Source organism: Caretta caretta, chromosome 3 (genome assembly GCF_965140235.1).
Source record: "Caretta caretta isolate rCarCar2 chromosome 3, rCarCar1.hap1, whole genome shotgun sequence".
Classification (NCBI taxonomy): domain Eukaryota; kingdom Metazoa; phylum Chordata; order Testudines; family Cheloniidae; genus Caretta; species Caretta caretta.
In genome coordinates, this window is record NC_134208.1 from 17,218,062 (window position 1) to 17,244,100 (window position 26,039).

General features: G+C 44.0%; 1 protein-coding gene across 2 annotated transcripts in view; it reads right to left on the minus strand.

The window, feature by feature from the left end:
- PTCHD4 (patched domain containing 4) overlaps positions 1–26,039 on the minus strand; it is a 125,453-nt gene that overhangs the window by 65,028 nt on the left and 34,386 nt on the right. For both annotated transcript variants that reach the window (XM_048845672.2, XM_048845670.2), the window contains exon 2: positions 16,400–16,880. In XM_048845672.2, the coding sequence (XP_048701629.1) occupies positions 16,400–16,880 (481 nt within the window). The remainder of the gene's footprint in view (positions 1–16,399; positions 16,881–26,039) is intronic.

The following is a 26,039-nucleotide window of genomic DNA, read 5'->3' on the forward strand; positions in this document are numbered from 1 at the left end:
TGAGTAAAGCACACAATGAGATTCTTGCACCATCTTACTGCACTGATGAGTGCAAATTGGCTTGGGTGTGCGTCACCAGGAGTGAAATCCAGCTGAAGGAAAAGGGATAATCAAATGCCAATGACTCACATGGCCAATGATTAATTATTTATACACAATAGCGCTGAAAGCAAACACAGAACTGTAGATCAAGGAGGCTGTGCCTGATGAACCACAGTTACTCTGGAGGGCTTAAACGCTCGGGGTACTACAGGAAAATGGACCAAAACAATACGGAAGTGCTCACTGGAGTTGGAATGCAGCTGAGAACACCTGGGGTTTGAGGAGGGATAACTCAGTGATTTGAGCATTGGCCTGTTAAACCCATGGTTGTGAGTTCAATCCTTGAGGGGGTGATCTGGGGCAGAAATCGGGGATTGGGTCCTGCTTTGAGCAGGGGGCTGGACTAGATGACCTCCTGAGGTCCCTTCCAACCTGGAGATCCTATGAATCTTAGGAGGAGTGTGAGAGAGTTTCTTGTACATTGCCGGGAGGCTATTCCAGGGCAACATTAAACCACAGGCACTTTTTATCTGCAGAGATTTGTACAAACGTTAACTACTTAAACACTCACTGGGACCCCCTTGGAGGATAGGAATTGCACAAGGGGGGGATTAAATAGCAATAATAGTATGCAACTGAGCGGAGGGAAATTGAGGCTGAGTCTCACGGCAGCGCGAGCAAAGCTATTCATCTGACCCTTCACTGAGAGGAACGAGAGAAAATTTACCCCTTTTGTTTTTCCGTAGCCCAAAGGTTCATCAAGTCATAGAGTTTAAGGCCAGAAGGAATCATAGGCTTGTGTCGTTTGATCTCTGATATAACACAGGCCAAAGAACATCACCCAGTAATTTCTGCACCAAGCCCATAACTTCTGTTTGACCTATAGCATATCTTTAGAAAGACATCCAAACTTAATCTGAAGACTTCATAGTACAGAAATCCACCATGTCCTTAGGTAAATTGTTCTAATGATTAGTTACCTGCAAACTATTAAACATTTCCTTTACGTCTGGTCTGAATTTATTTAGCTTCAGCTTCCAACCATTGGATCTTGTTATGCCTTTTCCTGCTAGATTAAAGAGCTGTTGACTATCATAGATCTCTTCCTGAGTGTTTGTAGACTGAGCTCAAGTCATCTCTTAACCTTCTCGTGGATAAACTAAGTAGATTGAGCTGTAAGGCAGGGTTTCCAGACATCACGTCATTTTTGTCGTCCTTTTCTGAATCCTTTCCAATTCGTCAATATCTTTTTGAATTGTAGACACCAGAAGTAGACATAGTATTTCAGTAATAGTCTCACCAATGCCATATACAGAGCTAATACACGCCCTACTCGTCAGGAGTTGTATTTGCCCCCTGAGCTAAAGCATCAAATCACACTGGAAGCTCATGTTCAATTGGTTATCTACTATGACCCCAAAGCCCTTTTTAGAGCCACTGTTTTCCCGGATACAGTCCCCCATCTTTTAAGATCTACATTCCTTGTTCCTAGATCTATGATCTAGCATGTTAAAACACATGTAGTTTGAAATGGGCGATACCAAGGGATCCAGGTCAACCTCTCCTCATATTATTTACCACTCAACCAATTTTTGTATCATCTCCACATTTTACAAGAAATGATTTTATATTGTCTGCCCAATTCTTGATAAAGATATTGAATAGCACGGGATCAGAACAGATTCCTGCTGGACCCCAATAGAAAAATCCCCACTGGATGATTCCCCATTTACAATTACTGTTTTGAATCCATTTAATAGGGGCTTCATTGATTTTGTATAATGATAATATTTTTTATCAGAATACCATGCAAGCCTAAGCCAAATCTCTTACAGAAGTTAAAATATATTATGTCAACACAGTTACTTTTATCATCAATTTGGGATCTCATTAAAAATATCAGATTTGTCTGACTTATTTTCCATAAAAGCATGGTGATCCACATTGATTATCCTGCCATCTTTTAATTCTTTACTGAAAGCATCCCAGATCAACCTTTCCATGATTTTGCCTGGGATTGATATCAGTCTAACCAGCTTAGAGTTTCCCAGGTCATCTGGTTTACCCTTTCTAAGTATGTGCACAGCACTGGTTTTTTCCAGTCTTCTGGAACATCCCCCGAGTTGTTAAAAATCGGCATTGATGGTTCAGAGCACTCTTCAGCCAATTCCTTTCATACTCCTGGGTGCAAGATGTCTGGTCCTGCAGACTTAAAAATGTAGAAATGTAATAGTTCCTGTTTAACATCCTCCCTTGTTACTGGTGGAATAGAAAATATTTCATTATCACTGTACAGTGTGAATAAATCAGCCTGCTTCTTTCCGCATACTGAATAGAAATATTTGTCCAGTACATTTTCTACGTCATAAGAGAGAATGTTATCATTCTTGTCTAGTATCAGTCGTAGTCGACTCCGAGGGTTTTGTTTGTTCCTGATATAGTTCAAACATTCCTTCATATTGTCCTTAACTCGCCATCAAGAAGGCGAATAGTAGTCCTCAAATGGCTAAATCAACTCCCAGTTCTCAGTGAATTCAAAATGAAGTTCCTGAGGTCCAGGGTCAGCCACAGTGGAGACTGGAGAATTTCTAATGTTGAATGATCCTCACAAGGTCATTCTCCAGTCTCACCAGCAGTACTTGAACATAGAAATTCACACCCACTACTGTAGTCCCCCCTCTCCTTCAGCCTGGATTTAGTCCCATATCACACTCATTATTCCATATTGACCAAGAATATGGTCCCTTTCCTCCCTCTTTTCATCCTCCAAGAAAATACTGCATTGCAGCTTCTGTAGCAATTAGTCAATCTGCAGCTGTGGCTCTGAGGAACCATACCTTCTCTTAGCCTAGCAAGGCATTGCACATTGCTAATTAGTGCCCATTGGTCCAGACTTTTGAATGGATCAGGAGCACACAGAGCCCTTTACTCTACTTTTAGCTCAGATATGGATGCCATCCTGAGCTGTTAGTTATCTCCACTGGATTGGACTGATGGTTGAAAAGTTTAATTAAGTTAATAAATGTTAGGCCAGAAGGGATCATCAGATCATCCAGTCTGACCCCCTGTATTAAGCCCATTAAAGATCACCCAGTTGCCCCAGTATTAAGCCCAATAACTCATGTTTGTCTTCTAGAAAGGCATCTTATCTCAAGACAAAGTTAGGCTGAGTCTTCTGTGGAAGAACATAAGTGATGATTCCTGCTTAAATCGTGCCACTAAGGGAAACTTTAGTTTCAGCTGACAAGCCCATCGGCAATAGAAGTGATCAATGGAGGCCCAATGATCCACACTGGTAAATGGAAAGGTCATGCATAAATTTGATTTATAGTTAAGGAGAATCTCTCTCTTTCATCCCCACTTTCTATTATTCTTATTTTCACAATACTGCCAGACCGAATGCTCCCACTTTCAATTGTAAAATGTGCAGTATGTCCCCCATACACTGCAATACTAAATGGTGGCAAATGTTGCTTTATGCCATCAATGAAGGAAGCCAAAGACACTGATCTTTTCGCATGTTCATTGAGTAAACTCCAAGGAAGTGGTAGCAGTAGCTAAAATAAAATATCTTAGGGGACTGAATTGTTTAGATGAGTGTTATTCAACCAGTAGGCTGTGACCCCCACAGGGGCCACCAAGGACAATCGGGGAAGTTGGAAGGCAGTGAAAAATTTTATCACAAATCTAAAGTAAAGAAAGTAAAATTTCCAGAATAACTTCAGGGTGGCCAAAACCTTCAGAGTTAATGAAGTCAACTGTAGAGATATAGTAGTTGTTTTCTGACAGGTTTCAGAGGAGTAGCCGTGTCTGTATCCGCAAAAAGAAAAGGAGGACTTGTGGCACCTTAGAGACTAACAAATGTATTTGAGCATAAACTTTTGTGAGCTACAGCTCACTTCATTGGATGCATGCAGTGGAAAATACAGTGGGGAGATTTTATATACACAGAGAACATGAAACAATGGGTGTTACCGTACACACTGTAACAAAAGTGATCAGGTAAGGTGAGCTATTACTAGCAGGAGAGCGGGGGGGAAAAACATTTTGTAGTGATAATCAAGGTGGGCCATTTCCAGCAGTTGACAAGAACATGTGAGGAACAGTGTGTGTGTGGGGGGGAGAAATAAACATGGGGAAATAGTTTTACTTTGTGTAATGACACATCCACTCCCAGTCTTTATTTAAGCCTAATTTAATGGTGTCCAGTTTGCAAATTAATTCCAATTTAGCAGTCTCTCATTGGAGTCTGTTTTTGAAGTTTTTTTGTTGTAATATTGCAACTTTTAGGTCTGTAATCAAGTGACCAGAGAGATTGAAGTGTTCTCCGACTGGTTTTTGAATGTTATAATTCTGGATGTCTGATTTGTGTCCATTTATTCTTTACGTAGAGACTGTCCAGTTTGGCCAATATACATGGCAGAGGAGCATTGCTGGTACATGATGGCACATCCTTGCTTACAGACAGCCCCCCAACCTGAAGCAAATACTCAACAGCATCCACATTCCACACAACAAAAACATTAACCCAGGAACCTGTCCTTACAACAAAGCCCGTTGCCAACTGTGTCCACGTATCTATTCAGGGGACACCATCATAGGGCCTAATCACATAAGCCACACTATCAGAGGCTCGTTCACCTGCACATCTACCAATGTAATATATGCCATCATGTGCCAGCAATGCCCCTCTGCCATGTACTTTGGCCAAACCGGACAGTCTCTACCTAAAAGAAAAACTTCAAAAACAGACTCCAATGAGAAACTGCTAAAATTGGAATTAATTTGCAAACTGGACACCATAAACTTAGGCTTGAATAAATACTGGGATTGGATGTGTCTTTACATAAAGTAAAACTATTTCCCCATGTATATTTCCCCCCCCACACACACACACACACTGTTCCTCACACGTTCTTGTCAACTGCTGGAAATGGCCCACCTTGATTATCACTACAAAAGTTTTTTTTTCTCTCCTGCTGGTAATAGCTCACCTTACCTGATCACTCTTGTTACAGTGTGTATGGTAACACCCATTGTTTCATGTTTTCTGTGTATATAAAATCTCCCCACTTTATTTTCTATTGCATGCATCTGATAAAGTGAGCTGTAGCTCACGAAAGCTTATGGTCAAATAAATTTGTTAGTCTCTAAGGTGCCACAAGTACTCCTTTTCTTTTTACAAATATTTTTTACTTCAAATAAGGGTCACCAACCCAAGAAACACTGGTTTAAGTGACTGGTAAAGCCCTCAGACTCTTTACCTCTGCACAACAAGGTAAGCCAGGTAGTTCATAAAGATAGTGCATCCAACTGAAACTGCAGGGGGAATTGGAGGTAGCGGGAATGCATTTGTCCAAACTGGAATTTGGCCAAGACACTGAGGGTAAGAGCTATTCTTGCAAAAAAGTGAAATGGTTCAGATCTGACTCAGAGGGAGGACTACAACTTTATGAATCATCAAATGGCATTTCCCGCCGCACCTAGGAAACCCAGCCAACTACCAACAATACCTGACCATGCTTAGCTTACAAAATCTACCAGGATTGCAGCACAGCATTTCATGACTGCAGCAGTCAAGTACTTTTGCTTAGAAACAGAGAGGTTTGTAACACAGAGCTACCACAGCAATATGGAGGGACATGGGAAGAACCACTCAGTACTGCAGATGGCTAATATTACTGCCAAGTGTCCATGACAGGTCAACTAAATGCACTTGGAGCCAGTCTGGCTCCAGCATGCACTATATTAACGCAGGCTGTTATCCCACCAGCGAATGGACGTCAATGCACAGGAAAGAAATGGAGTGAAAAAAGGTTGGAAATGGAAAGATTCAGTTGAATTATTAGAAAATCCCACTGGCTTGTGGTTGAACAGAGGCAAGATGTCATAGAGTTTAAAGCCAGAAGGGACCACTAGATTATCTACTCTGAGCTCCTGTATGGCTCAGGCCACCAACTGCAACCAGAACCCGCACCCTAATCCAGCAACTGAAGTGAGCCCAAAGTATTCTAACCCACAGGAGGCTAGACTGTTGTGTGCCACAAGCCAAGAAAGGAGGGCCAAGGTGCACCAGTGTCTGAGGCCACCACAATGCCAGGGAAATGATCAAGTGAGATGTACTCAGATAATCCTGGCAAGTGACCTGCACCTGGTGCTGCAGAGGAAAAGGGGGGGGGGGGGAGGTCACTCCCAATATAAAATACTCCAATTTCAAGGCATGGAAAAACCTGCCCACAAGGGAATTTTTTTTCCTAACCATTTTAGAAGCTGACTTATGCTCTGAAGCATGAGTTGATATCCCTGCCTAACTGGTGGATTTTACTTTTGTAATCTTATCCAATATGAAAACATGCTCATTTATTATCTATGAAAATGCCCAAACCCTTTTTGATTTCTGCTAAGCTTGTGACATAATGATATCTTGTGGCAGTGAGGTCCACGGGCTATTTCTTTTTATTATTAATACATTTCCTGCTTTTCAGTTTAATCAAAAGCCAAAGGCAGAAAGCACAAAATCCCTCCCAGCCTCTGCTTTTCTTGTATAAAAACTATGGACAATCACAGTTTCTGTGCTTGACAGAGTACAGGCTTGTTTAAGCCACTCATCTCCCAGGGCACTATTTACCTGAGAGGTGGCATGGAGGAATCCAGACCATCGCGCCACCTTGCTTTCAACAGCAGCATACAGAGGAATGTTGCGAAGCTGCACATTCCCTTCATGTGCTGAGGAGGAAAGGACATGATCTTTTGAGGCACAATCCCTCCCAGTACTCCCCTTGGGGAAGGATGGTGCAGCTCTGCACTGCCCCCACACATGACAGAAGCTAGATGCCACAATCTAGCCCCAAATCTAGATGGAGTTAAGAAGAAAGTATGAAATACACTAAAGGAGGTGGAAAATGAGATCTGTATGGAAAGGTTAAGCAAAATGCACCAGGCAACTTGTGGAACTCCTTGCCAGAGGATGTTGTGAAGGCCAAGACTATAACAGAGTTCAAAAAAGAACTAGGTAAGTTCATGGAGGGTAGGTCCATCAATGTCTATTAGCCAGGATGGGCAAGGATGGTATTCCTAGCCTCTGTTTGCCAGAAGCTGGGAATGGGCAACAGGGTTGGATCACTTGATGAGTACCTGTTCTGTTCATTCCCTCTGGGGCACCTGGCGTTGGCCACTGTCAGAAGACAGTATACTGGGCTAGATGGACCTTTAGTCTGACCCAGTATGGCCGTTCTTACAATCAGTCCACATATAAAATTCTCCATAAATGTCTTCAAATACATACAGAGATGTTCTAAAGAGAACAGGGAACAGTTAATCTCTTTAGTCAAGCCACACAGATCCTGAAATTATGTGGGCAGAAGCTGCAGCAGGGAAAATATTAGGAAACATTTAAAAATGTAAGGACATTTAGGCACTGGAACAAGCTGTCAGTGCAGTTTGTGGAATCACCAGTGATGAAGCTATTCATGCTGGATTTGACATCCTTCTATTAGAGATGATATATACGGAGTTAAATCATTCCTGCCATGATGCAACTTTCTCCTACCCCAAATGAGCCCATGTTAAATGTGATGTTTAACCAAGTGACACACTTTGTAACTTAAAACAATATATACTGTAGTATAACTGGTAAGGCATCCTAAAACAGACATGCCAAAGACCATTGCTAGCATGGCAGAAAAAGTATCTCTGAGTAACGTAAGCAGACAACAGTGATAAGCGCCTGCATAACAAAGCAAGCTCAGACAATAAATATTGTCTTTCATGTAGTCCCTTTCATTATGAATCATCCCAAAGCCCTTTGCAAACTGATATGCGTGCTATACACAGAGATCACTACATTCACCACTAAAAAGCAGCTCCTGAAAAGTCAATGGGAGTTCATTGCCTAACTGCCCTTTGTGCCTTTAAAAACCAGCCCCTCAGACCCACCTCACAGAGAGAAGTAACTGGCTCTCTGAGCTGATTAAAAACATGGGGCTGTGAGGAGAAGCAGAGCTGGTTTCCACTTGCTAAGAACTGAAGTAGGCTCCACGACTCTAGAATCCTCTTCTGTGGGAATGGGAAGGCCCAATGGACCCAGGCAGCAGTGTACCCTCCAGATACATATATAACAGTGGAGCCTCCAGGCCCTGCTCTCTCTCCTTGTGCAGGACCCCTGAGTATGACTGCCCCAGGACTGCCTACAGAGACAAGCTGCATGGTAGAATGTCACTGGCAGACTCCTCATATACTGCCCACATGCATCCAACTGAGCTGCTTTCAGTTAGCCCACATAGGCCATACAAATACATTCTGATGCCCTTTAATCCTGCTGAAGAGCACCTCACTCTGCAATAGGGTTGCCAGGTGTCCAGTTTTCGACCGGAACGCCTGGTCAAAAAGGGACCGTGGTGGCTCCCGTCAGCACTTCTGACCGTGCTGTTAAAAATCCGGTCAATGGCGCAGCGGGGCTAAGGCGGGCTCCTTCCCTGCCATGGCTCTGAGCAGCAGCATATCCCCCCTCCAGCTCCTACACCTAGGCGCAGCCAGGGGGCTCTTCATGCTGCCCCCACCCCAAGTGCCAGTTCAGCAGCTCCCATTGGCCAGGAACCATGGCCAAAGGGAGCTGTGGATGCAGCGCCTGCGGATGGGGTGGCACCTGAGGTCGAGGCGGCATGCAGAGCTGCCTGACCGTGCCTCTGCATAGGAGCTGGAGCATGGACATGCTGCTGCTTCCAGGAGCTGCTTGAGGTAAGCGCCACCCAGAGCGAGGACCCCTGACCCCCTTCTGCGCTCCAACCCCCCAACCCAGCCCTGATCCCCCTCCCACCTCCAAACCCCTTGGACCCAGCCTGTAGCTCCTCTTGCACCCCAAACCCCTCATCCCTAGCCCCACCCCAGAGTCAGCACCCTGAGCTAGAGCCCCCCTCCCCTGCACCCCAGCCCCCTGCCTCAGCTTTGATCCCCTCCAGCCCTCCAAACCCCTCAGCCCCAGCCTGGAGCCCCCTCCTTCAGCCCAACCCCCTCATTCATGGCTCTATCCCAGAGCCTATATCCCCAGATGGCACACTCACCCCTCCCGCACCCCAACCCCCTGCTCCAGCCTGCTCCTGTACCCCAAATCCCTCATCCTCAGCCCCACACCAGAGCCCACACCTCCAGCTGGAACCCTCACTCCCCCATGCACAGCAACTCCCTGTCCCAGCCCAGAGCCCCCTCTGCACCCTGAACCCCTCATTTCTGGCCCCACCCTGGAACCTGCACCCACAGCCCAGAACCCGTGCCCCCTCCCACATCCCAACCCCCTGCCTCAGTCCGGAGCCCCCTCCCATACTCCAAACGCCTCAGCTCCACCCCCCAGCTCCACCCTCCTACACCCCAAGTCCCTCCTCTCCAGGCCCACCCCAGAGTCTGCACCTCCAGCTGGAGCCCTCAAAACCCCCCACACCCCAGCCACCTGCCCCAGCCCAGAGCCCCCTCCTGCACTCCGAACCCCATTGGGTTGAAAAAGTCCAAAGTGGACAGACATGCTGCTAGCCACGTCACTCCCTTGTGTGCCATTGGCTACAGAAACTGACGTGCCTTAACTACATCAGCCTGATGAACCGAATGCAGCTCAGTGTGGTCTTCAACACTGCCTAAGAACCAGTGATACTTTCTAGTACAGTGAGTGTAATTACACTTTCTACAAGCCATTACCCTCTGATCCCACTGAGGGTTACCAAAAGAAAATACACCATTTGCTCAAGAAAATCCCTGAAAAAGCACAAGAACAAATCTGCACAGACACACCCCTGGAACCCCAACCTGAGGTATTCTATCTGCTACCCAAGATCCATAAACCTGGAAATCATCTCAGGCATTGGCACCCTGACAGCAGGATTGTCTGGCTATGTAGACTCCCTTCTCAGGCCCTATGCTACCAGCACTCCCAGCTATCTTCGAGACACCACTGACTTCCTGAGGAAACTACAATCCATCCTGAAAACACCATCCTGGTCACTGTGGATGTAGAAGCCCTCTACACCAACATTCCACACAAAGATGGACTACAAGCTGTCAGGAACCGTATCCCCGATAATGTCACTGCAAACATGGTGGCTGAACTTTGTGACTTTGTCCTAACTCATAACTATTTCACATTTGGGGACAATGCATACCTTCAAATCAGTGACACTGCTATGGGTACCCACATGGCCCCACAGTATGCCAACATTTTTATGGCTGACTTTGAACAATGCTTCCTCAGCTCTTGTCCCCTAATACCCCTACTCTACTTGCACTACATTGATGACATCTTTATCATCTGGACCCATGGAAAAGAAGCCCTTGAGGAATTCCACCATGATTTCAAAAATTTCCATCCCACCATCAACCTCAGCCTGGACCAGTTCACACAAGAGATCCACTTCCTGGACACTATGGTGCTAATAAGCGGTGGTCACATAAACACCACCCTATACCGGAAACCTACTGACCGCTATTCCTACCTACATGCCTCCAGCTTTCATCCAGACCACACCGCATGATCCATTGTCTACAGCCAAGCTCGACGATACAATCACATTTGCTCCAACCCCTCAGACAGAGACAAACACCTACGAGATCTCTATCAAGCTTTCTTACAACTACAATACCCACCTGCTGAAGTGAAGAAACAGATTGACAGAGCCAGAAGATTACCCAGAAGTAACCTACTACAGGACAGGCCCAACAAAGAAAATAACAGAACGCCACTAGCCATCACCTTCAGTCCCCAACTAAAACCTCTCCAGCGCATCATCAAGGATCTACAACCTATCCTGAAGGATGATCCATCACTCTCACAAATCTTGGGAGACAGGCCAGTCCTTGCTTACAGACAGCCCCCCAACCTGAAGCAAATACTCACCAGCAACCACACACCAAAAACATTAATCCAGGAACCTATCCTTGCAACAAAGCCCATTGCCAACTGTGTCCACATATCTATTCAGGGGACACCATCATAGGGTCTAATCACATCAGCCACACTATCAGAGGCTCGTTCACCTGCACATCTACCAGTGTGATATATGCCATCATGTGCCAGCAATGCCCCTCTGCCATGTACATTGGTCAAACTGGACAGTCTCTACGTAAAAGAATAAATGGACACAAATCAGATGTCAAGAATTATAACATTCAAAAACCAGTTAGAGAACACTTCAATCTCTTTGGTCACTCGATTACAGACCTAAAAGTTGCAATGCTTCAACAAAAAAACTTTGAAAACAGACTCCAACGAGAGACTGCTGAATTGGAATTAATTTGCAAACTGGATACAATTAACTTAGGCTTGAATAGAGACTGGGAGTGGATGGGTCATTACATAGAGTAAAACTATTTCCCCATGTTTATTCCCCCCCGCCACTGTTCCTCAGATGTTCTTGTGAACTGCTGGAAATGACCCACCTTGATTATCACTACAAAAGGTTTCCCCTCCCCGCCCACCCCCTTGCTGGTAATAGCTCACCTTAAGTGATCACTCTCGTTATAGTGTGTATGGTAACACCCATTGTTTCATGTTCTCTATGTATATAAATCTCCCCACTGTATTTTCCACTGAATGCATCCGATGAAGTGAGCTGTAGCTCATGAAAGCTTATGCTCATATAAATTTGTTAGTCTCTAAGGTGCCACAAGTACTCCTTTTCTTTTTGAGAATACAGACTAGCACGGCTGCTATTCTGAAACTGTTATTACATTGCAGTTATAGGTTTTGATACCTATAATTGCCAATAATCCATATAACACTATATGACTGAGAATAAGTACCCTGTAAAACAATACAGTTAATATATGTGAATTTCAAAAATACAGGGTCAAATCCGGAGCTGCCGCAAATTGGTGTAGCTTCGTTAGAGCAATCTGGTCCATATGCATTAAGACCAACAAGAGGGAGGTAAAATGACTCAGTCGTGTCCTTAACCATCTGGTTATGTTAATTTGTGATAATTAGACGTGGAAAAGAATACCTCTGGCATGCATATAACAATTCTGAAATTGTGTTGTGAGTTATGACCCTAAATCCTAAAAGGAAAATGTGAAAAGCTAACTGAACATTTTTTAGGCACACAACAGGTACCCGATGTTTTGACTACCTAGCCCTAAATACCCATCTATTAGGGATTTTCTGGTGCAACGGTCCATAACAAAATCAGCCTCATGACAAGCTATACTCCAGATTTGTAGAAAATTGATAAAATGAGAGACAATCCAGAATCCTGACTATTGGGAAAGCTCTTCTGGTGCCTTCTCCCCAAGAGTTCAACATTCAGTCAAACTTCTGCTAGTCCCCTGCAGAACCAGTGATTGATTGTCCCAAAAGTCAAGTCATAATCACATCCAAGGCAGAACTGTCCCAAATTCTGGATTCACAAAACTGTGTTTCTGGTGGTACAGCAGTTAACAAAACCCAGTGAACATCAACAACAACAAAAGAGCTCTCACCCTGGGGAGGTCTGTCCAATAAACCCAATATTTTAGCAGTGCCTTTTTATTATAGGGGGAGCTGGTGGTGACTCCTCTATCTAGGTTGCCTACCACTTTCCGTTACAAGGGTCTTGCAATGCTTTTTGCAATGCTCACTAAACACAAACATTCTAAAGAGTCCGGTCTAGGCTGCCTCCGAAGAAGCAGCAGCAGATACTGCCCGGATGGCAGGAAGTGCTGGGGGGAAGAGTCAGGCTGCACAGGGCTTCTTCCATCAGACCTGTCATATGGCCCCAATGCCCCAATTTCCTCCCCTGATGGCTTCACTTGGGGAAGGAGCTGCCCACCTCCAGGGGGAGTGAAGAAGCCAGGCTGGGCCAGCCCTCCACTCCCATCACTTGGACACTACATGTGGCCTCAATGGCGCATTCCCCCCTCCAGGATAACAACCATTCCTGCTAACCGTTAATGTTGGTAGTCCTGCAGCTCAAGTGATGGTCTGTTCTGCAGGTTCAGGGCTGAAACCTTGCAGATGGTGCAGTATATACATAATATAATTTCTTTGTACCTTTTTCCTTTAAAAACATCTTAGTAAATTGCATTTAAAAGATCTGTTCATAAAATATTATCTAACTGACACAGTGAAACCCTTAAACATTAAGAAATGTCATGCAACCTTTAATTCAGCCCCCTTGTGATTAATTACATGTTCACATGCTTTTAAAAATATATATCAACATACAGGACCCTGGCCTCATTCAGTGCACAAGGTAGATGAGTGAGGGGTGCAAATGAAAGTTGCACAGGGAAGCATAAATCCAGCATTCCTGAATTCTCAAATCCTTGACTTTACAACCTGAATAACATTCTTTTCATGTAGCTGTTTGTCTGTATTATTCATTTGTATTATGGTAGCACCCAAAGGCTCCTATCTGGAGCAAGAGCCTATTATGCTGGGTGCTGTTCAAACAATACGATAGAGGACCGTTCCTCTCCCAAGGAATTTACAGTCTAAGTGCTTGACCCAAACCCACTGAAATCAATGGGAGTGTTTCCATACCAGTGGGCTTCAGATATGGCTCTTAATAGGTGAATGCAGAACACAACAGAAAAGGAGGAGGGCATGAGGAGGCAAAATTGACGGTAGGAGCTGCTAGTAGTGAGAACAGGAGCATCCTGAAGTGGCCAAAGCACAGGCAGGACTAATGCTCTGTACAGACATACAACTCTGTGGAAGCACAATTTGGGACACTCTTCTACCTAAAAAGAAAAGGAGTACTTGTGGCACCTTAGAGACTAACCAATTTATTTGAGCATGAGCTTTTGTGAGCTACAGCTCACTTCATCGGATGTAGCTCACGAAAGCTCATGCTCAAATAAATTGGTTAGTCTCTAAGGTGCCACAAGTACTCCTTTTCTTTTTGCGAATACAGACTAACATGGCTGTTACTCTGAAACTCTTCTACCTAAGAGACCATATAGGACCAGATCTAAATGGTTAGAGCTCAAGACTGTGAACTGCAATTGCTGGGTTCTGTTCAAAGCTCTGCTATTGGTTTATTATGTGCCCAATCCTGTGTGGTCCTGGGTACCTGATGACAAGTATTTTGTATCATCAACTGGCACTGTTATTAATGGGAGTAGAAGGCACCTGACTGCAGGAGAAGGCCTCCATGTGTCCTTGGGTAAGTCACAATTCTTGTCTTTCAGTTTATCCCTCTGGAAAAAATAAAACTTACCTACTATAGCTCTCGGGGACATGTGAACATTCATCTAATCATGTCTACAAATCAGTTGGAAATTATTGGATGAAATATACATAAAAAGGTTATTTATTTAGTTCCTCCAAACCCAAAGCAAGTACAATGTAATCCTATGGAATATTTCCTTGCAATTTCATAAAGAGCCCTTTTCTGGTAGATGTGAGCTCCAGAAAACTGCAAATAAACATAAAATTACATTTAATCTCTGGCTAGCAAACTAACAGAGTTCTGTCCTCCACCCTAAATGGTAAACCAAGGCACCCCAATCCATTTTATAACACAGTTTCATTCCAGTGTCAGACTCTGTCCCCCTCTTGTGGCTGCATCATGTAAAGCAACATATGAGCCCGCCTAAAGCTCAAGCAGTCTCTTGGTTTTAGATCCAGAGAGCTACCAGGCACCTCAAATTCCTGTACGTGCCTCGACGTGTGTTATGATTCCTTGGGCAGGCCCATTGCCAGGACCGAGCCTGGGAGCTCTACATCAAAAGCATGAATGCAGGACCGAAGAGCTCTGGAGCTATGGATGGGGAAATTGGCAGAATAGTAAAAAACTGCAGGGAGGGGCCTTTCAACCCCCCGGTGGATGCACACTGTGGATGTAGCTAACCCTAACCCTCTGTTATCTGCCTCTTGATTTTGAGTACAGACACGCAAAGAGCATAAGATGATGTAGTCTGTCAGCAGTTCTTATCCTCTTCCCTCCCCTCTGGCTCTGCACTTGTTCCCCCCGCCAGCTCAGCCTCCCACCCTCACTCCACAGACAATCACAGACATGATTGTCTCTCTCATAACGCTGCCCCTTCTGTGTTGGTCCTCTCCTGGCTCCCCGCCCCCCTCCCAGTTCTACACTCTCTCCACCCAAAAGTCTACTCCAATTCCCCTGTCAAGCAGCCTTGACTCTGTCCCACCTCCCACACACATCCCTAAGTCACTCTCCTGATCCTGTCTCTTCTGCTCTCCCCCTCCGACAGGAATGCAATGGGGGAAGAACTTTGCCTATGCTGCAGGGCTACACTCACACTGCACAGCAGTTGGGTGACCAGGAAAAACCGCATGGCTTCCCCTCCCACTGGGTCCCTCTAGTCTGTGATGTGTCCACACATGGACTTTCACCCAGAGGAGCACTGGGTGCTCAGACAACATCAGAATGGGCACAGCTTAAGAAACTAACAGGAAGAGAATGGGACAGAGCATTCTGCCCACAGGCAAGATTTCCTTCAGATCCAAAAGGCAGAATGGAGCCTTTCAAGTTGGGCCGCTCTCCTTCCGCTGAGACCTAGGATGAATGGGAACACAAATGTTCAAAGGCACTGTGCAGTGAGACTACAATGTTTCACCTTGTTGACTGCACAGAGAAATGAGGTGGCAGCATCTTTGTGGATACTGCTTTATCTCCCTCTTCAGCTTACTTCCCTAGCCTGGAATCTTGCAATCAAAGAGTTAAACGAATGCAATTGAGATACGCTTAAAATACAGCACTAAAACAAACAATTTCCTTCAAAAATGGGTCCAGACATTTGTTCTTTAGCTGAAACTTCTGCCTCATGGTGTGTCCCAAGCAAATCACTGCAGAGGGTCTCTAAATTTCACAAGCCAGGGGATTATGCTCTACAGACAGTGACAGGCCCTGTGCTTACAGCCAGGCAGACACGAGGGCTGTCATCGCCTCTCTCTCAATCCCACTCATGAACCAAACTATTCCTCCACCTCCCACACAAATGAAAGAGAAAGCCTCACCAAAGAGGATGCTACATATTATTTTCTCTGCCACTCCCTGCAGTCGCTTCTTACTCTTCCCACTGGCCCTCCGTCAAACACACATCAACAAATATCCATTTTCTATGCTGAGCTGACAAGTTTTTAATAACAAGGTCCCCCTTTGTTTTGTAACAGGGATTGATACAACTGCTGCTCTCCTATTGGCTGAGGTTCCAACAATGTCATTCACTCTTTTTTTTTTTGTCTGTTACTTTGTTTTGTTTGGGATTTTCATTTAATTTTTAATTGTTTTGGTAAGGGATGGGTCAGTTTAACAAGGTGAAAAGGACCTGGACTTTCACTGAAGGTGAATTCTGCACTTTATACCCTGGGATGTAATTTACAATCCTCTCATTAAATTGCATTAATCCCATTATTATGAAGATAAAGAATTACCCATAGCGAAGAAGGGGATTCCCAGCAGGGTAGAGTTATATTTTCCATCAGTAATGAAAAATATCCCTGCCGCAGTGACGCTGGAGATGCAGATTGTCAGTACCCCCAGTAGTCCCAGGAAAGGTTTGCCGCGCAGGCAGTCCTTCATGGAGCTCGAGAGCATAGCAGTCAGTAGCATGAGCATCAGGCTCACCAAGATCTTGCCCCTGGCCAGGAGGCTGGTCTTGTGGAAGTCCTTCCAGAGACTAAAGGATGCCAGCGAGTAGAGCTGCAGATCTTGGTGATCCAGCTGCAGCTTGCGCATCAGTTTACAGAATTCACTCTCCCATTTTTCACCAATGAGGCCCTGGGTGACAGAGCCATAGGTCTGGAGGTAGTAGGTGATCTGGATGGCTCTGGCTGTCTTCACTCTCTGGTCCTTGCTGTTTGGCACCTCCATGACCCCTCCAAGCTGGTGTCCAATAAAACTGCTCCTTCCATCCTGCAGAGAAAAGTGAAAGAGAAGTATGTGGTTATTAAGAGCTAAAGGGACATCTTTTTTTCTTGGTTTTATAAATATACACACTGAGGGCCAGAACAAAGCCCATTTAAGTCAATAGGAGGCTCTCCATTTGCTTCATTGGGCTTTGGGTCAGGCCCCTGCTCTCTGCAACGACTCTATGTTATTTAATTGTAGTAGACCCATTTGCTATTCCATGCAGCCATTAAGGGGCTGCCAGAATATTCATCAGAGATTCAGATATTTGAGGACTAAAATGTAACATGCAAGCTCCTCACTCACTGAAGCTGATGATAGCTTTTCCAGATTTAAAACAACCAGGGGCGGCTCTATCAATTTTGCCGCCCCAAGCAGTCGCCGCCGAATTGCCACGGCCGTTGAATTGCTGCCGAGGGAAATGGACAGCCGCCCCAATCTGAATGCCGCCCTAAGCACCTGCTTGGAAAGCTGGCCCCTGGAGCCGGCCCTGAAAACAACCAACAACTAAATTTCCAGTCACTGGAGTATGACAAATTTGAACAGTTAAACTTCTGGGACCTTTGTGATGTCCTGCTACTGTGACATTGCTTTTAAAAAATAAATAGAAATGTTTACAGAAAATTAGGTCCTGATTCTGATCTTAGTTACTCAGATGTACATCTGGAGTGACTCCACTGAGCTTAGTACAATTACTCTAGGTTTACACTCATGTAATTGCGATCAGAATCTGTGAATTGATTTACATCGGTGTAACCCAAATCAGAATCTCGGCTTTAGTCCATAATGTTGGAGATTCTCCTTTTGTGTTTTGTAGGAATGGGCCTTATTCTGGTCTCTTATTCCAGTGTAAATCAGGTCAGTGGAGTCACAGTACTGTAAAACTGGTGTAAGTGTGATCAGAATTAGGTCCCATGTATTGAAAACTGATTTATTTCATCAAGCTTGCCAAGCTCAAATGCTTCAATTCTTAGCATCAAAGACTTTTGAAAGATCTCTAGTGGTGGGTAATTCCAAAGGTCCCTCTTCCTGCACAATGGGAAACTTCCATTGACTTCACTGGGGAATGGATACAGTCCTAAATGCAGACTCAGGATGCATCAGAAGGGTGGATTTAAAAAGGTCCCAGCATTAATAACCTAGTTAATCAAGAAGACGCTAAATTGCTGCTAGGTACCAAATAACACTTTTTAAAAAGTGCCGACACATTTATAAACTGAGTGAGAGATTTTTAATTTTGTTTCTATCATATCTAAAACAAATATAAAAATCTAAAGCCACTCAGATACAAGACAAGTTAGAATTATAGCAGTCAGAACTGCAAGCTATATAACTATTATCTGGATGCTTCAGAGCATGAACTGATCAATAGCTTAATTTAGGAATCTACTCCTTCCCACCCACCTATGCAGCAGCAAATGGCCAGGTACATTCTGAGGGATTTTCAGCTTCTAAAGCATCCAATAGAAGCCACTTCCAGAAGCAATTGGGCGACATAGAGGAGTCACTGAGTGAGATTCTGTGGCCTGTTCTATGCAGAAGGGCAGACTAGATTAGCATAATAGTTCTCTCTGTCCCTTATAAAAATCAATCACTGAAGAAAGAGAGCAGACTTTCTGAACCAAAGGTGTGTTCCAGGATGGCTGCTCCCACGTTCAATAAATATCAGGAACTCAGAGATAAGGCTGAAACTCAGTCACATACCTTCTTTTGCCTGTGGTCTGCAGAGGACGTAGTCCTGCAGCAGAGAACCTTCTTACAGGGCGTGGCCAGGTGGCAGGGACTCAAATTGCAATCACCAGCCAGCTTCTAAAATCACCCAAGGCCATCCTTACAAATGTCACATGAGCAGGGATGGCAGGACACGAAGGAGCAAGATAAGGCAGCTGTTTCAGTCTTGACTCTGAACATCGTTGTTCGTATCATTTCAGATCAAATGTTTAATGCTATTTTACTTTTACTTGTTTGAGGCAGATGATACTCAGTACTCACAAACAACCACATTGGGTAAAAAGAAAAGGAGGACTTGTGGCACCTTAGAGACTAACCAATTTATTTGAGCATAAGCTTTCGTGAGCTGTAGCTACAAATAAATTTGTTTGTCTCTAAGGTGCCACAAGTCCTCCTGTTCTTTTTGTGGTTACAGACTAACATGGCTGTTACTCTGAAACACATTGGGTAAGTTTCCAAAGTGATATTTAAGGAGTTAGCAAAGCAGATCCCATTAACATCAGATGGGCCAGAACACTTAAAATCTTTCTTGCACCACTTAAAAAAAATTGGGACAAATGTCATACATGATCATATATATGCTGTGTTGATAGCCAAATGTTTTCTGTCACAGCAGGACACTCCAGCAGCACAGCCTAAAACAGCTACCAAAGACAATGTATTGTAATTCAGATTCCATTGATTTACTATGCAGAATGCACTGCAAGGTTACTGGAAACTTTTGGATAGCCATCTTTCAGTGAAAGGTAGCATTTTGAAAGAAGAAACAGAACAGGCACAAATATATCATGCTGTACAGTATCTTCCATAAAATGGAAGATAATGGCTATTTGTTACATTAATGTACTATAGGATATCCCAGCCCATATGTCATCAAAATATAGTGAGATCCTTCAGACAGAATCATAGAAATTAGAGATGGTGAACACCTTTAAAGGCATCTTGTCCACCTCCTCCTTGACAATGCAAGACTGTTTCATACAGAATCAAGTGTTTGACCCTGTCTACTTTTAAACAATGCAAACAATGAGGCTTCCATCATTGCCCTTGGGAAATGGTTCCATAATTTAATACACTTCATTATTATTATTTATTTGTATTCTGGTACTGCCTACATGCTCCAGGTAAGATCAGGGTTCCATCGAGCTAGGCACTGTTTGAACACATAGTAAGAGAGAGTCACTGCTTACAGTCTCAAGCAAAGGTGGGTGGAGGGGGAAGGCAATATTGTTATCCCCATTTTACAGATGGTGAACAGAGGCATAGAGTTTAAGCGACTCGCCCAAATTTATACAGGAAGTATAAGTATATGGCAAAGATAGGTCTTGAACCCAGGTCTCTTGAGTCTCACACCAATTCTTTAACCAAAAGACCATCCTTCCAAAAGCCATTGCTATTATATATTTCTGACATGCAACTACATTATGCTATTCCTAATTTCATACCAGCTGTTTCTAGTTTCAGACTATAATTTCCCCCCACATAGATTATATTACATTTATCAGGACACAGTTAATTGCTATTTCTTGCTCATGTTTCTCATGAAAATAAAAATAATACTAAGTGGTTGTGTAGCACTTTCTACCCAGGGATCTCCAAGTGCTTTACAGAGGGACATAAGTATTATTAGCCCTGCTTTACTGATGGGGAAAGAGGCACAGAGATTCAGCGTGTCTTTCCCAAGGTCACTGGCAGGGCTGGAAATAGAACCCAGATCTCCTGACTCCCAGGCCAGGGCCCTGTCCACTTTCCTCTGATCTTTTGACCCTCTTTAGGCATTGTTTCCACTTTCTCCAGCTCCTCTGAAGCCCTTCTGAAGCTGAGGAGGGGGAATGCTGGAGGAGTGAGACAGGGGTGATGGACACATTCTCTGGCTTTGTCCCCCTCCACCTCCAAACCCATGGGACTTTAGCCGGTAGGTTTATGCTGATCCTGTCTCAGAGGTGTCTGTGGGTCAGAACTCCCTGCTTGATCTTCGGGGGAAATCACTCATGCCCCTAAAGCAAGAATTCAAAGGAAACTCCACAAATACAATGAGAGAGATAATGGAGCATTTTGTAAGTAATTAAAATATAGGATGGGCTCAAGAATGATTTTAAATGATTTCACTGTTATCTTCTATGTAGGCCATGTTGTCTGTGTTGAAGTTTTGAAGAGAAACCAGTTCAGGGCATCTTTTATAAATTTATTAAAAAGACTAAGTAAGGAGTTCTAGAACAAGCAAAATAGGTCACTAGCTAATCTAACAGTTTTCCTAACCTAATTTACAATGGCACAATGCAACAGTCAAATTAAGGTTAAATTAAAATACAATCAATAAGTCAATGGTTCAATTTATCTGTCTCACCAATTACTACAATTAGTAACTAAATCAAATTATAATGAACAAGTTAAGAAAACCAATTCTCTTAAGGTCTTACAGGAATGCTAAGGGGAAAAGCATTTCCCTTTGATTTTAGCTATTTAGCTACGAGTCTTGTTAAATGCAGATGCTATTCCTTGCCTTAGCTTTGGGGAATCACAGCTCTGAAAATGATTTTCTGGTAACTTCCTCCTCTAGCTGATTTGTCCCATTAAGCTCACCAGTCACAGAAATCACATGAAAGTTTTGTTTATCTAGCCCAGTGGTTCTCAACCAGGGGTACGTGTACCCCTTGAGGTATGCAGAGGTCTTCCAGGCGGTACATCAACTCATCTAGATATTTGCCTAGTTTTACAACAGACCACATAAAAACCACTAGTGAAATCAGTAGAAACTATAATTTCATACGGACAATGACTTGTTTATACCGCTCTATATACTATCCACTGAAATGTAAGTACAATATTTATATTCCAATTGATTTATTTTATAATTATATGGTAAAAATGAGAAAGTCAGCAATTTTTCAGTAATAGTGTGCTGTGACACTTCTGTATTTTTGTGTCTGATTTTTTAAGCAAGGAGTTTTTGAGTGAAGTGAAACTTGGGTTATGCAAAACAAATCAGACTCCTGAAAGGGGAACAGTAGCCTGGAAAGGCTGATCTACTGATCTAGCCTATTCCCTCTCCACAATTTAACACAGTGACTGCATCTTTCTGGCATTCTGGCATAGACACAGAATGATTTCTAGAGTCCTACACTTTTAGCAGCTTTAGAATGACACTGCTTTAACACAGAGATCTCTTCCTGTTCACAGACTTAGGGGTTTTAGTGTCAACTCTGAGAAGCACTTAGTGTGACACAGAAAGACACACAACACACATGCACACGCACTAGTGGACACTGGAGTGATCTGATCCTTACACTGCTCTACAAAGGGATTTTCACATCTTCTTCTCAAAGTTTTAAGTTTATCTGACTGGCCTTGGAAGTAGATTGATATTTACCATTATCTTTATTGATAAGATGTAGTTTGGAGCTGTTGCACATGTGGTGGGGAAAAGTTCAGCTTTTTCCTCTCTCTTTGTTATAGGCTCCAGGCTTGGCTTTGCCAGTCGTCAGAGTCTTTCATATCTCCTTCTCTGGATGGCCGGTCCAAGGAAGAGAGCAGGACACAACTTCAAGTTGATGCGAAAGAGTCTCCCCACCCACTTCCCTTCCTTCTTGCACAGTTGGCATCTTTGGTAGGAATCAGTGACTCCTCTGCTCCACCCCAGGGGACCCTTGTCCAGTTAGGGGTTCCAGCATGTTGCCTACAGTTCAGTGTGGACCAATGACTTGGCATCTGGACCTTGAAGTCATATTGAAGATTCCAGGTTAGAATGTACATGTCTGAGAGCAGTTTACTGCGAAGGGCAACCAGATGGCTCTCAAAAACAGGATGCAAGAAGATACCATGTAATAAGGAGATGGTAGGCAAACTTCCGCTTAGGACAAGACATAAATGTCTTCATTGTTTAAATATAACTAATGACTGTTCGCATTCCACATTCACTCATTCCCACACGCCCTCATAACAGTGAGTTAAGTACAAAACTGGGGAAGAAACTCAGAGGCAGGGGCAGAGTCTAGGGCCAGTAAGTGAGCTTATCCTAACACCCATTTGACTATAAGCCAAAAAGCTGCTCTGGACATCTCCTAGTTTCTAAATGCAACTTTCAGATACTTTTGGCCAACTACAGTGACTCAGGCCTAAATCCAAATACGACCTATGTTCCCTACAACAATCTCATAGTGTTTCCTGTCTCCTTACCTGTGAACAGCCTCTGTAATAGACAATATGGACCTTAATATACTTTTTAATCCTCTGTTCAGTAAAATGTACTGCACATCTATTTAAAAGACACCTGACCCTATAGAAAATACATATTAGAAATGCTTCAGAAATAACCTTGCAACTTTTTATCTTGTTAGTCAGTGTTTTTCTCAGCCATCTCCTGTGTTTCTTTAACTGAGTCAGTATTTCTTCCTTTGAGGCAGATATTTTTACATACCTAGTGTACGTTTCTACATGTGCTGAGCTTTGGAGTTTGAGCCAGCAGAGAACAGCTATGGTGGGTTCCAGCATAAACCCAACACATAAAAGCGATGAGCAACACAAGGAGCCCAGAGACACTCAATCCTGCATTAATGGCATTTGCTGCTCCACAGACACCAAATGCTAAATTCACAAAGAAACATAGGTGTGGCATCAGCTACAGCTAACTTTTAGGCACCTAGAAAAAATCCCTGGGATTCAAATAGCCCGGGGTAGATGCCTAAGCTTCCTGTACAATGAATGGGGAGAGACAAGCACCTCAGAATGGGATTCACAAAAGGGGATTCACAAAAGCCACGATGCTATCCGGCTCCCTGCCCAAGCTAGCCAATAGGAGATGCCAGCCAGAAGAGTGGATGCTAAGCCCCACTCTCTCAGGGAGTTTGGCACCTAAATCCAGGCTGCATGGAGGTGCCGCCTTCTTCTTGGGATTCTCAGCTGCAAACCCTCTCTTGGCACTAAGCACCTATGCCACTTTCACAATAAGCTAGGGGGTTGTTAAGGGAAGCTTCAGCAGCAGCTCCTTATTAACTTATCCCAGTGAGTAGGGTATTCAGCTGGAATGTGGCACACCTCTGCTTCCAAGTCTCTCTTTCTCAGGCAACAGGGTTTGAACAGGGATCTGCCACCTCTCAGGTGACTGCTCTAACCACAGGAGCCCCTACTCCCATTGCCTGTGCTAGCCCTCAGGCTACGGAGTCATTCTCATACTTGTGTTCTCTCCCTCTCTCTCCAGCCCAATGACTTTTGCAATTATTTATCCGCAGTGGAACAGCTTCCACAGGAGAGACTGAGGAAGGCTCCAGACTAGAACGTCCTGTAGGTCAGCCATCAGAGTACTCGCCTGAGAGGTCGCAAATGCCTGTTCAAGTTCCTTCTCAGATGGAGGCGGGACTTGAACCAGGGATCTCGCACACACCACAGGACACTAAGTGCTAGGATAAAAGTGACAAGGGAGGTCCAGCTGCTGTGCATGAGTTTGCACGTGGGGTCCAGTCTGGTTCTGAGTTCTGAGCATGTTTACCAGGTCAGGCCACATAGGCAGAAGAATGCAGAACTTCCCCTAGTTGGTGCATCACTCTAGGACTTAAATAACCAGATGCAGTGCACATGCTCAGAGGCAGAAACAGGTGCCTAGGGAACCTTTACTGCAAAACCTTAAGCGTTGGGTGAGATTAGGAACCTGCATGGTTCAGCAGCAGCTGACGTGGGATTTGTGAACCCCAGTAGGGCCTGAGTCTGGGATTTAGGCCTCTAACTGTGACAGGTGCTTAAAACTTTTTGTGAATCTAGCCCCAAGTTACCGCTGCTTAATAGTGGGAGATGTAAGGTCTAAGAGGAGAACTTGTAACCAAGTCCCAATGGCTTGCTCAAGACCCTGCTTACACCCCAGTGACACCTGATCCTTTATTACCCTAAACTCTTGAAAGTAAAGGAGAGTCCAAGCAAAGGGCTCACCATAGACATCTACATCTGGGGAGCTGTGACTTCTCAAAGCTGCCTGTGGAATTTGGATGGACAATTCCCATTGAAATCTCAGTCTTGGTACCTCCACTCATGCTTGCAACCCTGGGCTGCCTGCTGTGGCCTGTGTTAGTGCGATGTCTATCATCTTAGCCAACACATGCGGATTGAACTGAGGACTTCAAGTTAAAACGCACAAGCTGCTACAGCTTGAGCTAAAGCATCCAGGTGCCCTATCTAAGGCTGTAAGAAACTCAAAACCTCTGAGGAATGAGCAAATAGGGGGCCTTGTCTCACACACACTCACCAGTGGATTCCACTAGGATCAAGATCTCTGTGCTTTCTTAACGATGCAGCATTACAGTTTGAATCATGAGACTGCACCTATATCAGCAGCACTAACTTCTAGTGGTCAATATCAGCTTGCCCTATTCTTCCCTCAGTGGAAGTCCCCCAGGGACAGTATGATCACTTTCAGCCTTTAGTGGGTCTGTTTTGCCTTCCTCCCTGTTAGATGACACCAGCCTCCACTGGTTTCCATCTCAAGGAAATGCCAGAAGATTCAACCTATTTTCAAGCAATGTAAAAAAAAAAAAAAAGAAGAAAAAAAAAGAAAGAAAGGAAAAGAATCAATCTTGTCTGCAACCTTTTTGTCATCCACGTCACTGAAACCAAGAGGTTGCAAGATGTTCAAGATTCACTTCAGTTTCCTGACAGAAGAAAGAGAACCCCTTGGAATCACAATTATCTGCAAAGAGAATACAAACATATCCCGGGAAACTTTGAAAGCACTGCGGACTTTTTGTAAAGTATCAGCCAGAGTGAAAGTTAAGATCAGGCAGCATCACTGACAGGATGATATAAAGCATGTGATTCTTGGTAAAAAATATTACAAAGGGTAGACCGGATTGTCTGCTAAATATATTAAGCGAGAGACATTTTAATGAGATTAGTTCAGTTATTTTTATCACCATCACAAAGACATACCAAATTAAGCTAGTGTTCAGTGTTAGGCTAAAGTCAACAAAAAGAGAAAATACACAGTAAAGGTGAAGTAACTAGTTTGAGCTCATCTCAATTTTTTTTTGTGCTTGAAACTAGCAATAACAACAGACCCATCTTCACCCATCACTTGAAACAGATTTTTAGGCTCAAACTGTGACCTTTTTTTCTTCCCTTTTAGCCTAACCATCCTCATTTTTGGGTGCTTATCCGAACTGAACTGAATCTCCAAATCTCTTGTGGGTTCCCCATCACTAGACAAATCACCAAAGGCCTCCTAGGAGTCTATCCGCATTACAAAGCCAACCATGATTTTGTAACCTGTTCACAGCGTGGCTGTCATATATATAAAGGGAAGGATAAACACCTTTAAATCCCTCCTGGCCAGAGGAAAAACCCTTTCACCTGTAAAGGGTTAAAAAGCTAAGATAACCTTGCTGGCACCTGACCAAAATGACCAATGAGGAGACAAGATACTTTCAAAGGGTCCTCTCTGTCTATGTGATG